At 36.9% G+C, this 18,243-nt stretch overlaps 2 protein-coding genes across 5 annotated transcripts in view; both read left to right on the top strand.

The window, feature by feature from the left end:
* Nucleotides 1–69: 69 nt before the first annotated feature.
* gtf3c3 (general transcription factor IIIC, polypeptide 3) lies at nt 70–12,868 on the top strand. 2 transcript variants are annotated; one of them, XM_077205362.1, is made up of 18 exons: nt 70–301; nt 466–565; nt 1,267–1,532; nt 1,635–1,758; nt 3,857–4,048; nt 4,917–5,082; nt 5,333–5,480; nt 6,354–6,477; nt 6,728–6,828; nt 7,232–7,403; nt 7,554–7,756; nt 7,829–7,930; nt 9,107–9,242; nt 9,522–9,747; nt 10,562–10,752; nt 10,955–11,079; nt 12,299–12,451; nt 12,651–12,868. In XM_077205362.1, exons 1-18 carry the CDS (start codon nt 215–217, stop codon nt 12,771–12,773), a joined length of 2,739 nt encoding a protein of 912 aa, XP_077061477.1. In that variant the 5' UTR covers nt 70–214; the 3' UTR covers nt 12,774–12,868. The 2 variants fall into 2 exon arrangements, with proteins under 2 accessions (XP_077061477.1, XP_077061476.1); XM_077205361.1 differs by having other exon boundaries at nt 119–301; nt 466–613.
* Nucleotides 12,869–14,250: 1,382 nt separating this feature from the next.
* Nucleotides 14,251–18,243, top strand: part of hecw2b (HECT, C2 and WW domain containing E3 ubiquitin protein ligase 2b) — a 70,604-nt gene continuing 66,611 nt past the window's right edge. For 2 of the 3 annotated variants that reach the window (XM_077205360.1, XM_077205358.1), the window contains exon 1: nt 14,263–14,771. The gene's annotated coding sequence lies outside the window, so the exon portion shown is untranslated. Of the gene's footprint in view, nt 14,772–18,243 lie in introns of all 3 variants that reach the window. The other variant, XM_077205359.1, reaches the window with a different exon arrangement.

Genomic DNA, 18,243 nt, shown 5'->3' with positions numbered 1-18,243 from the left:
GGTTACCACGATAATTGCGTTACAATCCTTGGACGCTTGATGGCGGTGCAGGGCTCTTGAGATCAAGTCACCTGTGTTTGTGTTTCACTCACCGTCGAAGAAGAGTTCGAGCTTTCTAATTGGCTGAGAGGCTGAACGCACTAACAGCGCTCGTACACCGTGTTATGATTGTACTGTATGACATGAAGCAGTAAACTTAATTATCTTGTCTACAATGTCCGAATTAAACGATTATTTAGAAGGTAAGATTACTTTCGAGGAGTTTGAGAGGCGGAGAGAGGAAAGAAAAGCAAAGAATAAGGTAACTGCTCTTAGTCCATTAGTAAATTTGATCGGCTCACATGTAACGTTACAGTTTATTACAGAGCAAAATCCACTAACCATTCATTTTGGATTGTGATTTGCGAATGAACCGTAGTTAATGCATCATGGTGTTGTTGAAGTACAGTGCATGTGTTGTTTCAGGAGCAGAATGTGTCAGATGAGGATGAAACTGCTGAACCGGAGGATTCTGCTCCGTCCACTTCAAAACTCCGTGCTGGAGGAGCACGGAAACGCCGGACAGGTGATATTATTACATCACATTACCAGGGTAACAGGGGCAACACCACAGGTGAAAGGAGTAAAAGTAACATTGGCATTTTTATGAAACCTCACCTGTTTTTCCTGTCATTACAATGGGCCAGTTATATAAACAACATAGCACTTTTTTAAGACTGTGTCAGAACTAATTACAGTTATAATTTGTTGCTTTTGCTGAAATTTTACATATATACAAATGTTCTTTTTTTGAATTATTCCTCCACGATTAATGTTTTTTAAAGAGGAATGTCTAATATATTTGGATACATTGAGAGGGATGAAGCAAAGTGTTTGTATTCTTTATTAGAAGATTTTGGTTTTATAATAAATAAATAAACTACTCCCCTACTTTTCATTTTCTTTTTATTCATTTAGTTATTTGTTTTACCCACTTATTGTTTAGTATGTTGTGTTGAATGTGATTTAAATATTCAATGTAATCTCAGTCTTTGCTTGTAAACCTTTCAATTATGACTGCCTTTCTGTTAATGTTTAACAAGTATATAATTTAAAAAAATGAGTAGTGTAATTAACTAGTCTTACTTTTCAGATATTATAATTTTGTTTGTATATTCTTGCTCGTATAGCAAACGTATGGAGCATTTGAATGAGGCACGTGGGGATCAATATTCAGTGAGACACAGCATCACATCACAAGTTGTATTTTGTGTGATGTCTTGACAGAGACGACAGAAGAAGGAGTCAGTCCATCTATTCAAAGAGCTTTTGCTTCCATGATGGGAGACGGCCTGGAGGAATGTGTGGATGAGGATGAAGAGGATGAAGATGGAAAGATAGAGTGGAGAGTTATTGGAGAAGAGGACGGCGACGACGATGAGGATGCTGAAGAAGAAGAAGATGAAGAGGACAACGACGGCAATGAAGTCACACCCGGAGATGTGTTCGCCCTAGAAATGGAGCTGAACCGTGAGAATAAGAAAATGATGAAGGTTAGTAGATTGCCCTGCTAGGCCAACATTAAACATCACCGTTATTGATCATGATACGTTTTTAGTTTATTTCTAAGCGCATTAGTCTCGTTATTTGTTTAGGAAAGACGTCCCCGCAGTAAGTTACCACGGGCTCTCAGAGGACTCATGGGAGAGGCCAACATCCGCTATGCTAGAGGAGACAAGGAGGATGCCATCCTGATGTGTATGGAGATCATTCGCCAAGGTGGGTTTTTGTTGTTGGTTATTTGCGGTGTGAAATGCCTTGGTGTATTGGTGCAAAGTTGATGTGGGGTCACTCCAACAAACAGATCAAGTCAAGTCACCTTTATTTATTTAGCGCTTTTTACAATACAGATTGTTTCAAAGCAGCTTTACAGAGATAACTGGAAATTATTGTTGTAATAGTATTGTTAAATATAAAATGTAAAAGATCTAACAGAGCCACTGTGTTTAAAAGTCGTACGAAACAGAAGTTGCGATAGTCTTTTCTTCCCTGTGTGACGTATATCAGAGTGAAACGGCTTCTCGAACAAGAAAAAAATGGAGTGCGGGGCTTGATTTTGTCCATTGGGAATTGATTGGATGATTGTGGTTTGCTATTGGTCGATCTCATGTGAGTAGGGATGCAACGATTACATTTTGTAAGTACGATTATTGTCTGAGAAATAATCACGATTTAACGATTATTATGCATCAATTAATTTCACAACACTACTAATGTATAATATCACATGAACACTCAACACTAGATTTTAATGTGTTATTTATTGCTGCCACAAAACAGTACAAAATTATAAAATGACAAACAATAATCAATCTCTTTCTTTGGAATTAAAGAGAAGTGCTTTGTAAACATACAGTATTTTTCTTTTAAAAATAACAAATTAAGTCAAAGGCTGCAGGGCTCTTTGATTGAAATAGATCACACAATTATTAAGCGTTTAGTTTGTTCTAAATTTATTTTCAACCTGAGGTAGAAAACATGAAAACAATATATTGTTGGTATTTGACTTAAAAACATAAATAATACTATAAAGGGATAATAAATCCCAATGAAAATAAGAATAAACAAAGTCTTTGGATCTATTGAATTAAATGTAAGCTGAATATTAACCATGTATTTCTTTTAAAAGAAAACAAATGTAAAAAATTAAAACCACTTTTCCTAAAGTAAAACACAGTCTTCTTTTCAATGAATGATATATGCATTCGTTAACTACTTGCATACATCATTCTTTATTCTTTCAAGCAGACATATTTATTTGTATGAATATAATTAATCCTTATTATTAACAAACAGTGAATGATTTTCTCTTTTTCTTTTGTTGCTTGATCAATATAAGGACACAGACCGCATTAGCTTTATTATCCACTATCACTTTAAGACATCGGATCATGTCCAAAGACATGCGGATCCAATTGCACCGATACACTCACAACTGTTTAAGACATAACCGACATAGTTTACATGAATATTCTCCAAAACGAACATTTAGACAATGTTTAGATAATGTTTAGATTTAGATAATGTTGTGTGTATTTGTCTATTTAGACACGAAAGAGAGCTCAATTCAGTACTCGCGCGCTGTATAGGTGGCTGCACGCTTCGGGTCGAGTGTGTGCGGACAGAAAACCGTACCGAATAGAGCTTTTTTTTGCATCTTCACTCTTATTCAGATCTATATGTCTGCTCTATTCATTCTCCCAGACGTTTACATTTTTTAATGTTTTATGGGACCGCTGGGTAAATCAGCACATTACAGTACAAATGTGCACATCTACCACAAACGCAGGACATCAGTTCTGACTGGATCGCTTCCCAAATCGTCACTATCTAACATTTTCGTCTAGTTTTTACTCATTGACGAAAATGTCAATAGGTTTTCTTCATAGTTTTTGTCATTCAAAACTAGGTTTTATTAGTTTCATAATTTATTTAGTTAGTTGCAAAATTTCCATTCCGTGCAGAACACTCGGTGTAGCAGTCTTTACGATTAATTAACCGTGACGTTTTAAAGCGCGGTTATATGTGAAACCCGGTAATCGCTGCATCCCTACATGTGAGTGACAGGTTGCCCCGCCCTCACGCCAGTAAACGCATCATCAGAGGAGAGAAGAGATGTCACTGCAAGAGGGAGAGGAAGTTATTTTGGTTTAAGATTACGAGGGCATATGAATTTTGAACAAATAATGATGTGCACGCATTTGAATAGAATGAATAGAGAATAAGAACTGTCAATTTAGATTTCTTGGCGTGCTTAATTGTAGTTGTGCCTGCATATTAATCGGAGGATAAACCCCGTCTCTTCCACCTCTCTCAGCTCCTGTGGCGTACGAGCCGTTCTCCACGCTGGCTATGATCTACGAGGATCAAGGGGACATGGAGAAAGCACTTCAGTTCGGACTGATCGCTGCTCACCTGAACCCCAGTGACTGTGAAGAGTGGGTCAAGCTGGCGGACATGTCCCTGGAGCAGGACAACATCAAACAAGCCATCATCTGCTACACTAAAGGTCTGTACACATACAATGTTGTATAATATGACTTGCTGTTTTTGTATTTGTTTTTATTGCATTTAAATGATATTTGTATTTTTGTAATTGAATTTTTGCCATGAAAATAGCTTTGAATGATGACATGGTATTAAATAAAATAATCTGAATCTATACACATACCGAAAATTTGGAATCGGTAAGGTTTTTAAATATTTTTGGAAAGAGGTTTTTTTATGGTCACCAAGGCTGCATTTATTTGAGCAAAAACACTAAAAACTTTAATTTTGTTGAATAACTGTTTTCTGATTTGAATCTGTTTTAAAATGTAATTTATTCCGGTGTTCAAAGCTGATTTTCAGCATCAGTACTCCAGTCTTCAGTGTCACATATACTAATATGCTGATTTACTACTTAAAAAACATTTTTATTATTATTATTATTATTATTATTATTATTATTATTATTAATGTTGAAAACAGTTACACTGCTTCACTTTAAAAGAACAAAAGAAAGTTCAAAAGAATACAATTTATTTTAACTTTTGTAATATTGTAAATGTCTTTACTGTCACTTTTGATCAATACAGTTTATCCTTGCTATAATTATATTATATAATGTATTATAATACTTTAGATTAAAATTTTTACATTTATGTTTTGTTATTATTTATAGTTATTATTATTATTATTATTAATAATAATTTGTTCTTGTTCAAATTGTTGTAAATCTGTCACATCACTTAAAAATGACTTCAAATATTTGGAAGTGTGTCACTTCCACTCCACATTATCACTGAACTGTCAGTCACCTTGCTATGAATCAGCAGATGTTCATTTACTGAGATGCCTTTGTGAAATGTGTCTAAAGCATGCTGTTGCATCCCCAGCTATTAAATACGACCCCAGTAATGTTCAGTACCTGTGGGAGCGCTCCAGTCTCTATGAGCAAGTCGGGGAGCACAAGCAAGCCATGGACGGGTATCGCCGAATCCTCAGCCTGCTGCCACCATCCGATGGAGAACAGTTCATGCAGCTCTCACGAGACATGGCAAAGTACGGTGGTCACATATATTATGAATTTTATGTTGATCAAGGTTTTTTGTATCATACCCTTAATATTTAAACACTTAAAACTACTGCTAATGCACATTTATGACTTCACATTTTTAAGTGGACTCTGTTATGATTAGATTTTAAGATTTAAATCGTGAGTTTATGGTTGATATGAGTGCACGGTTGTGTCATCAATGCCATGACCATTTTTGAATCCACACAGCTTGAACTGTGCATGTATTTATTTCAGGAGTTACTATGAGAGCAGTGAGTTGCCTTCGGCTATAGGGGTCATGGAGGAAGCTCTGGACAGACATCCTGAACTAGTCTCACATGAGTGTGTCAACATGGCTTCTGAACTCTTCATAGCCAACCATCAACATGATAAAGCTCTAGAGGTGAGACCAGATGAAGACTAGCAGGATGATCAGTGGCCAATAGCAAAATATATAGAGCAGAACAGGGTGCCAGTTGGCCGATATAACAGCGTTATATAGAAATGCATGTCATACACTCACTGGCCACTTTGGACCCACTTTTACTTTCAGAACTTATTTTTTGTGGCATAGATTCAACAAGGTGCTGGAAACATTCCTCAGAGATTTTGGTCCCTATTGTCATGATAGTATCACACAGTTGCTGCAGATGTGTTGTCTGTACATCCATGATGTGAATCTCCCATTCCACCACATCCCAAAAGTGCTCTATTGGTATGAGATCTACTGACTGTGGAGGCCATTTGAATACAGTGAACTCACTGGTACTTAGGGGCCTAAAGTGTGCCAAGAAAAATCCCCCACACCATTACACCACCACCAGCAGCCTGACCCTACCATCTTATAGTTGCAGCACAAATTAAGAGTCGTTAGGCCAGGCAACATTTTTCCAATTTTCTATTGTAGATTGGAATTTTTCCAAATTGTAGCCTCAGTTTCCAATTCTTCGCTGGCAGGAGTGGCACCGGTGTGTCTTCTTCTGCTGTAGCTCATCTGCTTCAAGAAATATATACAAATTTATAACGAAAATATCAATGCTGAATTAAGTGAAATAATTCTAATTGTGTATTTCTTTGCAGTAAAACTATATAATTTTGATCTATTGTTTATTAAAAGAATGCATTATTTAATTTATTATTTGTTATATTTTGCTTAATAAAGTTAGGAACTACTCTGGTAGTAAAAAACTCTTAATCTTTCATGCACGCATGATGTAATGGCTCTAAGTGACTCCCCTTTCCTCTATTGTAAGTGCTGAAATGTACGTGTCTGCAGGCACTGGTGAAGTTTTGTGGCATCGTTCTGAAAAGACAGGAGAAAGAGGAAACGGAGACTGAGACGACGCCTGCACAAGATACAGAAGGAGAAGAGAAGAAAGAAAACTCTGAAGAGGAAAAAGGTGAGATGAGAGATGAATGTTCTGGCATAATGTGTATTTCTGTACCTCAGAGGTGTCTAAATATACAATAGTAATAATAATATTTAATAATAATGAAATATATATTTCCTGCAATTAAATTAAGTGCTGTATGTATTATATGCTGCCTGTACAATGCAGAGTTTAGTTTGGTAGGACTTGGCTGATAATGATATTGTTAATCGGAGAACAGCATTATGAACATATCGCTAACATGTTTTTAAATGCATAGGGAAAATCTTAGAGGTGGAGATTCCTGATGATGTTCCCGTCGACATCAGAGTGAAGATGATGGTGTGTCTCATCCACCAGCAAGTCTTCAAACCTCTGGATGTAAGTCGATTTCTACACATACACAAGCTCTCATTTGTATCACTGTAGCTGTATTACAGAAACTTCCTATCTTAATTCTTGTTTAATAATATTGTTGGTTTCTGATTATTTTCCACATATTTAAGTCGCCTTGCATTAGAAGTGTCTGCTTTTTTAGACATGTTTTTTTCCGAGACGTTTATGAAAGCGCATTATCTGCAAAGCATTGCCTTCCACTTTAAGCATCATATTTGTGTTTAATATGTGTTCATTTTACATTCATAAATAAAATGCCATTTAAACATTCGAAAGGGATCATTTTAACATATTGCAAAATGAGCGAACACTCTCAAGAATCTTCAGATGAAAGCGTGCTGATAGAATAAATGTGTAAACTTTCTCGCCTGTGACCCTGTGTCTGCAGCCCATGTTGACGTCTCTGATGGAGCAGAGCCCGGAGGAGCTGGGTGATTTGTATTTGGACGTGGCGGAGGCTTTTATGGAAGAGGGCGAGTATAACTCTGGCCTGCCTCTGCTGTCCGCCCTCGTCTGCTCGGAGAGATACAACCTGGCGGTCGTTTGGCTCCGACACGCAGGTTACACACTATAAACCTTTTTTTGGTGCACTAAATTTGGAAAAGCAATAAAAAAAAGTCTGCTGTTATTACAGTAAAATGTATTTTTCTGGTCAAGAACTGGAACAAGAACAGGAAATGGTAATCTGATTGTGATTTGATTGTTTGCAGAGTGTCTGAAGGCACTTGGTCATTTGGAGGTTGCAGTGAAGAGCTACAGTAAGGTTGTTGAAATGGCTCCATTGCATTTAGACGCCCGTCTGGCACTATCCACCCTCCAGCAGCAGTTGGGCCGACCCAACATGGCCCTCGAGGCCCTGGAGCCCATGTATGATGCCGAAACCCTTGCGCAGGACTCTTCTGCCGCCCAGCAGGTGTGTGTATATCATAGTCCTCTGTTTAAATCTGAAGTGCTTGTGTAGAATTATGTGTGTGATGTTTTTCAGGAGCTGAAGCTGTTGCTGCATCGCTCGACTCTCCTGCATGCTCAAGGACGCACGGATGATTACATAGATACTGTGTTGACCATGCTGTCCATGCTACTAAAGGTCAGATTCTGTGCTCAGTGTCTGATGGTGATATGAAGACAATATAATACAGTATATTGATAGATGTGCTCAAAATACCTGAAATTGCAATATACACTACTGTTCAAATGTTTGGGGTCACTAAGGGCTCACTTTTTTTGAAAAGTCTATTTGATCCGTAAAAACAGTAATATTGTGAGATATGATAACAATTCTAAATAAGTGTTTTCTGTTTAAATGGATCCTGTGATGCAAAGCTGAATTTTCAGCATCATTACTCACACGATCCTTCAGAAATCATTCTAATATGCTGATTTGCTGCTCAAGCTAATTCTTTAATAAATAGAACATTCAAAAGAACAGCATTTATTTGAAATAAAAATCTTCTGTAACTTTATACGTGTCTTTACTGTCACTTTTGACCAATTTAATGCATCCTCGCTGAATAAAAGTATACATTTTTGAACGTAGTTTATTTTACATAGTATTTACTGTACCATACTCGCTGGTACAGTATATTGGTCTGTCTGATTAATCCACACCTTTATCAGTCTATTTGTAGCCACCATGCTCTAGATACATTGTCTATTTATCTAGATTATCTGATTTATCAGACTATTTTTCATTAATTGGCATACATCAAATTAAATCGATGAATTTATTGGCTATAAACCTATATTTGCCAGATTCACGTTTATATAGATAGATTAATCTGTGACCACCATGCTTTCTCATAAACAACTGACATATACAGTTGAAACAGTGTTATTTTAGTATTGATTGTTATAACATTGATATGCTATTATAGATTTAGCTATGAATTAGATTTTATTTTTATATTTCTTTTTTCAATTTAATTTCAGTTATAGTAATTTTGTTGTTTTTGTCATTTTATTACTTTTTCCTTTTGTAATGTCTAAAAAGTTTTTAGTTTTTAGTTTTAGTTATTTTAGTACTTCAACTAAAACTAAATGAAAATGAGAAATGTTCAAAAACAACTAGCTGAAATAAAATAAGTTTTATTTATTTTATAGTTTTAGTTCTGGTAAAAAGTTTATTATTTTACTTGTATTGAATCAGCCTATATCAGTCTATAGTCGATTACCCATCTAATATGACCATATCAGTCAACCACTAGTAGTTGATTCTGACTTCCTGTCTACCAGGTTTATGAGACTTACACATTGTTTTGTGAAGGTGGCGATGGTGAGGGCTCAGGTGTGTGTCGTCTCTGATACGTCCTCCGGTGTCAAACATCTGAAGCTTATAAAAGTGTCACGCAACAAACTGATGGACATTGATGACCAAGAGGCAGCTTATCTGGATGTGACGGGTAAAGCACATCACATGGAACTACATTAATACTTATTCATTGTGCCATTAAACTGCTGTCCTAGGACTTTAAGATCACACAATGAATTGCATGATCAATAATATTTACATACTACAACCCAGCAGCAGTCGACTGAAATTAAACCAGCTCTTCTTTAAAGTCAACAAGCCTTTGCAAACTTGCATCAAAATGTAATGACTTGCTCCTCCTCGGAAACATCTTACCTTTTCATTTGACCTTTTCCTAGTCTTCTTGAGTATAGAGTGTCTTTCTCTTAAGGTAAGACAAGCGTCCTCTCTCGAGACGACTGGTGGAAGCTGTTACTGCGCTGCTTGGCTGTGCTGTGTGAGTTGAAGCGCTTTGCTGAGGCCGAGTTATTAGTCGACTCCACTTTAGAGTACTACTCCTTCTACGACGACCGCGTCAAGCGCAAAGAGCTTGAATACCTCGGCCTGTCCGCCGCCTTCCTCGACCACAACTTCCGCAAGGCTTATGACTATATAAGGTCAGTCAGTTGGACACTAAGTCTGTCTACATGAACATCCTAAATAAAATCATTCAATGATTCAAAAAGTCCTTCACAAACTTCTACACGTTTCTCTCCTTGTTTGTTTGTTTATGTGGAATTTTGGCTAATGTGATTGATTGTTATACCATGTTGTACACAAAATCACAACTTTCCACCAATTTTCACTTGTTTTTTTGTGATTTTAACATGTTATTATTTATTCTGTGTTTATAAAAATTGATTAAATTGATAAACATATTACACATTTAATCAGTTTTTTTTTGTTTATGCAGTATTTTGGCTAATTCGATTTATCGTTTTAAAAATCCATGCTTTAAACAGAGTGCTGCATTATCCACAAATTGTGGTAGTAAATATGGGATTCTGTGTTTTATACATGATATTCTCTGTTTTTAAAAACACATATATATATATATATATATATATATATATTGAGTTTTTCTCATTATTTATTTTACATTTAATCGTCTGTTAAAGACTCAGAATACAGAATTTCATGTTTAAAACAGATTCCTACATTTTTTACAATTTTATTGGAAAATGTGGTATTCTGTATTTTAAACAAGATAAAACTATGATCAAAATAGCCAGAATACTGCATAAACAAACACAAAAGGAGAGGAGAACATGTGTATAACTCAAGATAACCTGGTTCTTCTTGAGGAACAGACGGTGGAAAATAAAATGTTTTTTTTTTTATTCATTGAAAAGTGGCTTTAGTGACCATTTGTACTTCTTTCTCAGTAGAGAACTTGTCTTTAAGTACTGTAAATTGCCCCATCTATTGCAGGTTGATGTTAATGGACAATGTGGAACGGACTCAGCTGTGGAACGTGTTTAATCAGGTTACCCTGCACTCTCAGGATGCCCGACATCATCGTTTCTGTCTGCGTCTCATGCTCAAGCACCCCGATAACCATGCGCTCTACCTTCTCAATGGACACACATCGCTGGTTTCTGGGACTTTCAAACATGCACTCGGTATGGTTTAGACATTAAACCATTTCCTATGGCACAATTCTGGTGTTTATTGCTAGGTTCTGTTCATGAGTGGGTCGCACCTAGTTGAAATGTTTATTTTGATTGTATGTGCATAAATGGCATAATTGGTGGAACCTGGACTATTAAAATTAGTTTTATTATTATTATTATTGTTTTATTCTACTTTCTCTTCTCTGAGTAGGTCAGTACATGCAGGCCTTCAGAAACCAGCAAGATCATCCTCTTCATAGTTTGGTTGTTGGTCTCACGTTCTTCCATATGGCCTGTCAGAGGTTCGTCATGAAAAGACATTCTCTCGTTGTACAGGTACAGCATGATATGTATTTTTTCTAAACTAGCTACATATGAGTGTAAAGTTGCAGGAATTTCCCCTCTGGTCGGCTTTCTAGAACATGCTAGAAAAAAGTATGTTTTGCATTATGACAATTGAAATTCTATATATTATATTATATTGTAAATGTTAAATGATTTAGCATTACATTTTTTATGTAATATTCATACATTTTCATTTACTGCTGAATACAGTTTTAGAAAGTATTGTAATACAGATTTATATATTTAAGTCCCAGATGAGAATTTGTGGGACAAATGTGCTTAACTGTCATTCAAATAATGACAATACCTCACAATGGTCTTAAAATTTGCTTTATTTTAGGGCGTTCACACTTGGCATGTTTGGTTCAATTAAAACGAACCCTGGTGCGATTGCTCTGTTAGTGCGGTTCATTTGAATAAGTGTGTGAACGCTGCCATCTGAACCCTGGTGCCACCAAACAAGTGTACTGAGACGCTGAAAAGATGGTCTCGATCCACTTCCAAACGAACTCTGGAGCGGATCGAATGAAATATGAACGCAACGCGGACAAAAGACTTGTAAACGAACCAAAAACAGGACATGATGTCACAAGATGTGACCCTGAAAAGGACGAAGCTCAAGCATACCTGTTTTTTCTCGTCATAGTTGTGATATTTATCACAGTTCAGTACAGGCATCAGAACCGCGTCTCCTCACTGCAGATCTTTGTTTGTGTGTGTGACAGTGACGGAGGGATTCCTGCCGCTGTTTTGACTCCTTTACACATTTTATAATCTCTTCACGAGTTCTCAGCTGATCAAAATACCATCATATGTAGCGTCGCACATACAACAAGTGCCCAGAACACAGCATTGTTTCAGATGTTCGATAAGTTCCATCGCGAAATATACGTAATAAAAAAAGTTGTGAACATATCCCCATGCCTTTAGGTTCAGTGTTAAAATACCGATGTGAACGCTAAGCGGATCAAAACCTAAATGTTTTTTCTTTTTTTTTGGTCCGGAACAAATGAACCGAGTGAACCGAACTACAAGTGTGAACACACCCTTAGTTATGCAAAAGTTAGTACATGTTTAGTAGTAATATAATAAATTAAAAAGCTGCAGTAGTGTATTTAAAAGCGTAGATGTTGTTCAGACGTCCCTATTTAGATTGATAAATGAATTTGTGTGATATCTGCATAGATACCGTATTTTGGTTGTTTCTCAGGGTTTCTCATTCCTGTGGCGCTATGTGGATCTCAGAGGTCATTGTCAAGAGTCTTTGTATAATCTTGGCCGGGCTTTACACCAGCTCGGACTCAGTCATTTAGCCATTCACTACTACGAGAAAGCCCTCACTCTTCCCCCACTCAAACTGGAGGTAAGACGCTTTCAGTTTAATATCTGTGTGATCCACTATTCATGCATAAATCATCACAGAAATCTCTCAGATTCTCAAAACATTGTAAACAAGACACACATTCAAAGGCTCTATGCTGTAAATATGTATATTTAGCTATGCATTAATAGGCTGTTTAAAATGCTTTGTGAAATGCAAATGTTTCTCTTGTCATTTCAAGGGGATTGATGATGATCAAGTGGATTTGAGAAGAGAGATTGCCTACAACTTATCTCTAATTTACCAGTCCAGTGGTAATAAGGAGATGGCCCGCCATGTCATCTATACTTACTGTATTGTCTGACTCAGTGAGCCTTTTACAGTTGCTTCCTTAAATGTGTAAAATATACTATATTTGTAACTATATTTTCTTTTCAATAAACTAATTTATAATATTCATGCAGTGTTTGATTTTGAGTTGTGTTTTTGTTTGGTGAATGAGTTTTTAAAATGAAAGAATTAAAAATATATATATAAATTAAATTTACAATACAGTTATCAGCTTAGTCAAATATTTAAGGAGCTCCAAAGCCTATTTGCAGTTCATTACGTTGTCTTATATTTTATCAGAATTTTAAAGCCAAAGTCTGAGCATCTACGTGCATTTTGGTAGCAGGTATACAAAGGTAAGCATTATATAGAAATACGCTATAGTCTTCTTCACACTTTTCTAAAGTTAATTCAGCTTCAAGCAGTCTCTCTGTTCACACTTTGTTTTATACGTAATGTGCTAACATTTTTGTACTGGTAGTTATTTTATTACAGTGCTTGCAAAGGTCAAACTTGCAAATTAAAGTACTTTCCCTTCCTTCAGAGAATGCAAATTAAGATATTATTATTATTATTAGTTGCCACCATAGACAGGTTGCCAGTGCCACCAGTAGAAATCCCACTTCACCCCCTTGGGAAAAATGAATTTCAATTCACCTCATTGAATCAGTTATTTTGGGTGTTTCATTTCCATGAATTGTGTCCAAGTAAACTATTCAATTGTTCCTTTGAGTCTTCGCTCAAAAGCTTCTCAACAAGATGTTTGCACAAGTCATACAGGACGGGTTCAGACGAGTCTTTGGCTGTTACGAAACATTTCGACTATTAAACAGAGTTTCTTAAAGCGATAGATTACCCAAACATGTACATTTCTGTCATTTATTACTCCTTATGTAGTTCCAAACTTGTAAGACTTTTGTTCATCTCCGGAACACAAATGAAGGTATTTTTTAATGAAATCTGAGAGCCTTTTGTCCCCCCATAGACAGCTGACACTTTGACGCTTCAAAAGGTTCATAAAGAAATCGTAAAACCGCTCAATTTCACGATCTCTTTATGAACTTTTTAAAGCGTCAAAGTGGTAGTTGCTTAGGTGCCAATGGAGGGACATAAGATTTCATCAAAAAGATGGATCTTAATAATTTTTGTTCCGAAGATGAACGACACGAGGATGGGTGAGTGATGACAGAATTAAAACTTTTGGGTTAAGTATATTTAGAATGCTTCAGTTTATAATTTATTTTAAAGATGGACCCCTTTACCCGGTATGTGTTGCATTCTGTCTGCACAATTTTCTTTTCGGGTTTTTCGGAAGCTGCATTGCTGTTTTTATCATGGATTTTGTATTTTTAAATATCCTACATTTTTATTTACTTTTAAGGTAACACTTTCATAGTATTCTAAAAGCGTCTAGAATCTGTTCTGTGTGAACAGATCCTACATATGCCTGTCGAATCGTTTAGAACGAATCAAAGAACCGGTTCAGCAGCAGGTTGACTCGTTCGCGAATCGAACATCACAGCAGTGTGAGAGTGAACGCCTACCTCTCGTGAGCTGCGCGCCTGTGAGCTTATGCTCAAAACAAAAGCAGGCGCAAAGCCCGTGGAATTAATCCAACAACACTAATGCAAAGCAGCATTCCTCACAACGCATCTCTCGCGCGTTCAGATGAAGCTGTACGCCCGGCCAGGAGCGTGTTTTTGTTCGGGTGCGAGTGTTTTCAGTGGGTATGAGGTGGCATAGCGCGGACACGGGGCTCTTTGTAAATGAATAAGAGATGAACGCGGCTGGAACCAGACTGGCACACCGAGCGCACAGACGCAGACCGACACTGCGCAGTAAACACCAGCTGGGCTGTGTTCGGGCTGGTTCGGTTGGGCTGTGGTTCCTCTGAGACGGATGGTTTAGGCAGAAGAGGAGGAGGAAGCGCGCTGGAGCCGAACGGAGGCCCTCAGCTGCGCACATCAGCTGTTCCGACCAACCCTGTGTGCTTATTTGAGCTTTCTCTATTCACCATCGACTTTATTTGACGGTAAGTGACATGTTTACCTGCATGTGGATTTCATTTGAATTTACTGGCAACATTTTAAATGAGCTGAATTGATATTGTAGTCACAAAAATCAATCTATTGATTGACAAAGGCATTGCCGTTGGCTGTTGATTCTTATGGGAACTAATCAACAGGATTTGTAGTAGCTATATTAAAGTTTAATTCACTTAAACATTTTATACACTATACCACTTTGAAGTTTTAAAATTGCATTTCAGACAATCGGTCCCCCAGATGCCACAGGTTTCTTTTTTATATATCATTAAAACATAAAATCCCCAGAACCTGTGGCATTTGAGGGCCTATTTATTTTATTCAATCCTAGGCCTACATTTAAAGTTGCTCTTGTTGTCCAAAAAGTAGCGTAGATGTAAATCTACAAGTTTTCCTGGTGCATCAAAATATATATGCATTTGCCATAAAGACTGCCAAAATGTATTGAGTGTGCTTGAACTATAAGTAACAGTAACACTAGATGTACCTGCACATGTTAATCTATCTCTGTGTGGGATTTATTGATGAAATATTGATTGCCAATGTGGCATGTCCATAGTTTTGATAATAAGCACATATTCCTTATAATATTGATTGATTATCGATATTTTCCCGATGCAGCAATCATCCCTATTTTGTACAACAGGAGCAAATAAATGTTCTTGTTCTTAAAGGTTCTAAAACAACGTTTGCTATATAGGGTTCTTGAGTTGAGTCTATGATTCTTTGGAAATGAAATAAGTTTTTGATTGTTCCTTATTCCGGATCGGGTTCCTGATTCCTTAAAGCACAAGAATGGGGTGGTTTTCTAGAGAATATGAAGTTCCTAGTATATCTTGAGATGGTTCCTCTTTGGGCTGTAAAAACACTTTTTTGGGGTTAATAGATCTGAATGTGAGAGATCTTGGTTTCCTTGATTGATTTTGTTTTCAAATCAGATTTTTTTTTTTAGTTGTATTATGGTTGAAATGTCCCAAAACGTAATTCAGACACGCCTTGCAGAAAGTTTCCAAGACTAGGCTAGTTTTCCTCACAAGTAATGAGGTCATATGAAGCTTTGCTTTGAAGAGCAGCTCCAAAATCCCACTTCAGGACTATTTAGACCATGTATGTGATCTGTGGATTAAATGACACAGTTAAAGCTGGTGGCTCAGTCATTAATGCCTCGCCTCAGCTCAGACTCAATTTCAGGATGGCCTGGTTCTCGTTCAATCCAATATTTGCCTCTCTACAAGGCTCAATTGTTTACATATCCATGCAGATTAATTTTTGAGAGTCGCCCTAGTGTTGTAATTGCTAGACTCCTCAGATTTTCCAGTTAAATCTAACATCTAAAATGCAGAAAAATGTGCAGATCCCGTCAGGGCCTTGCAAGGTCTGATCGAATCACCTTGATTTAAGTTTTGATTCATCTCTAAGTGTGGATAAGGATGTTATTGGACACCGGATCAGACAGTGTTGGATGAATAATAGCAGAAGCTTTAGGTGGAGACCGATCGAGTCTGACATCATTGGGCAGTAAGAGTGGAGATATATGGTTTGAGAGGGCTATAGAAATGAGCGGACAATAAAAGCTTTAAATAAGGCTCTGATGGAATCAATTTGACTTTACTGGCATTACAAATAGTTAATTGGGTATGTCTACTTTTTTATTGCATGAGCAGTTACAACTAGCTGCGCACAATAGTAAAAACGATTTTTGGTGGTCCAGATGGTAATGATCAAATTAACTGATAATGATTTTGTTTTTTGGCTAGTTTTGCAAGAATATGGTTATTCACATTTTGTATTTTTTTTTTTTTGCATGCCACCACTAAGAGATTGACATCGATTGATGAGGACTTTGTGTAAAATTATTTTAAAAGTTACGTTCAATGAAAAACTTTGGATAAAGTAATTCACAAGTCATTTCACTTACATAATATAAGTAAAAAAAAAAAAAAAACTAATTATATCAATAAAATGTAGATCTGGACTTTATTTTTTCTTTTAGGCAATAATGAGTGGGACATTTTTAATGAAAGATTATTTTTTTGATTTGGTATAGCATGCACTGATAAAACATTTTTAATTAGAATGCAATGCTTTGAAGAACACAAATAGTCTGACTGGTTGATCAAACAAGCCATATTGTGGTATGCGATGAAAGCATTGCAACTTCTCATCATTATATTTCCATAATTCTGCCTATCAGTTCTGCAGTGTTTGGCATGCCAAGTGTTTTGTCAAAGTCATGTAACGGTGACACCTGCCGGAGTTTCATAGCATGTCCTGAATTGGCCTTATTAGCTTACAGAATCAGTGTGTGACGTCACATCAGGTATGCTGTCACACATTTATACCGCTGAAAAGCCGTGGACAGGGATATTTTTGCGGCTGACCTTATTGTAAATGCATTGTATGCACTGTATTTTCCCTTTCAGATGCAAAATTTATGTGAGGAGAGTATTTAAATGAATCATGCAAAATGATTTACTAAGGTTTGCACTGGTCGATTTACTAGTATTTGCACCATTATTTACCCGCCCCAAAAAAGCTTTGAAAAAAAAGTCTTAAACCAGATGCTAATTTGCACTGCTCTTGGTAGATTGTGTTGATGATTATGGAAATGATCCGGCTGCGTCCGGATGTGTTTTCATTTGTGCGTCGTCAGTAGATGAAAACTTTGCATCGGCACTTTTTTGGAATTGTGCTCTCAGGCTAATTTTCCCTGTTTAGTAAATCTGACCCTATACCGTTCAAAGGTTTGGGGTTGGTAAGATTTTTTTCAAAGAAAATTATACTTTTATTAAGCAAGGACGCTTTGATCAAAAGTGACATTAAAGATAGGCATACGATAGGTTGTGTGCAGAGTATGTTGCCTTAGCAAACCGCGCTACATTACTGCCTCTCTGACTATGTACCTTTGTAAAAGTGGTCAAGTTAGTGCACACACATTAGGAGCAATATGTAGTGAACACACACCCAGAGCAGTGGGCAGCCATTCACTGCGGCGCCCGGGGAGTGATTGGGGGTTAGGTGCCTTGCTCAAGGGAACCTCAGTTATTTCCTGCTAGTATTGAGATTCAAACCCACAACCTTCAGGTTACCAGTCGTACTTTTTCGTACAACCCGCTTACTTGTACGATTCAGATTGTACAAATTCATACGAAATCGCAACCTCATAAAATAGTTCAGTTTTCCTGTGAGATCAGGTCAGTGAAATGCATAGCGTCTGTTTGTGTGCGTCTGGTTGGATGTCTGGTTTGCATCCCTGTGAATGTGTGTGCAAGTTAGACATTTCTCGCGTCAAATGCAATGTAAGTTAGTTTCTAATTTTGTGCATTGGTATGTTTACAATGATCATGTTTGCGGTTGAATCATGGGAAGAACGTATGTCATCGTTCCTGCGTCATAGTGGTAACAATGTAAGCTTAAACTTTGACTGTGTTTTCGTGTACAAAGCAATCGCAGGAAGAA

Source organism: Siphateles boraxobius, unplaced genomic scaffold (assembly GCF_051911475.1).
Source record: "Siphateles boraxobius isolate OS27281-9 unplaced genomic scaffold, OSU_SipBor_1 53, whole genome shotgun sequence".
Lineage (NCBI taxonomy): Eukaryota > Metazoa > Chordata > Actinopteri > Cypriniformes > Leuciscidae > Siphateles > Siphateles boraxobius.
Note: the sequence above shows the minus strand (reverse complement) of the source record. Positions and strands in the feature narration are given on the sequence as shown.

Bases quoted from the DNA above. Each gene is read 5' to 3' on its own strand.
- gtf3c3 (XM_077205361.1), top strand. From the start codon at position 215: ATGTCCGAATTAAACGATTATTTAGAAGGTAAGATTACTTTCGAGGAG. The intron at 614-1,266 runs GTGAAAGGAGTA...ATGTCTTGACAG, and splicing joins TAACAGGGGCAACACCACAG to AGACGACAGAAGAAGGAGTC. The intron at 6,478-6,727 runs GTGAGATGAGAG...TTAAATGCATAG, and splicing joins AAACTCTGAAGAGGAAAAAG to GGAAAATCTTAGAGGTGGAG.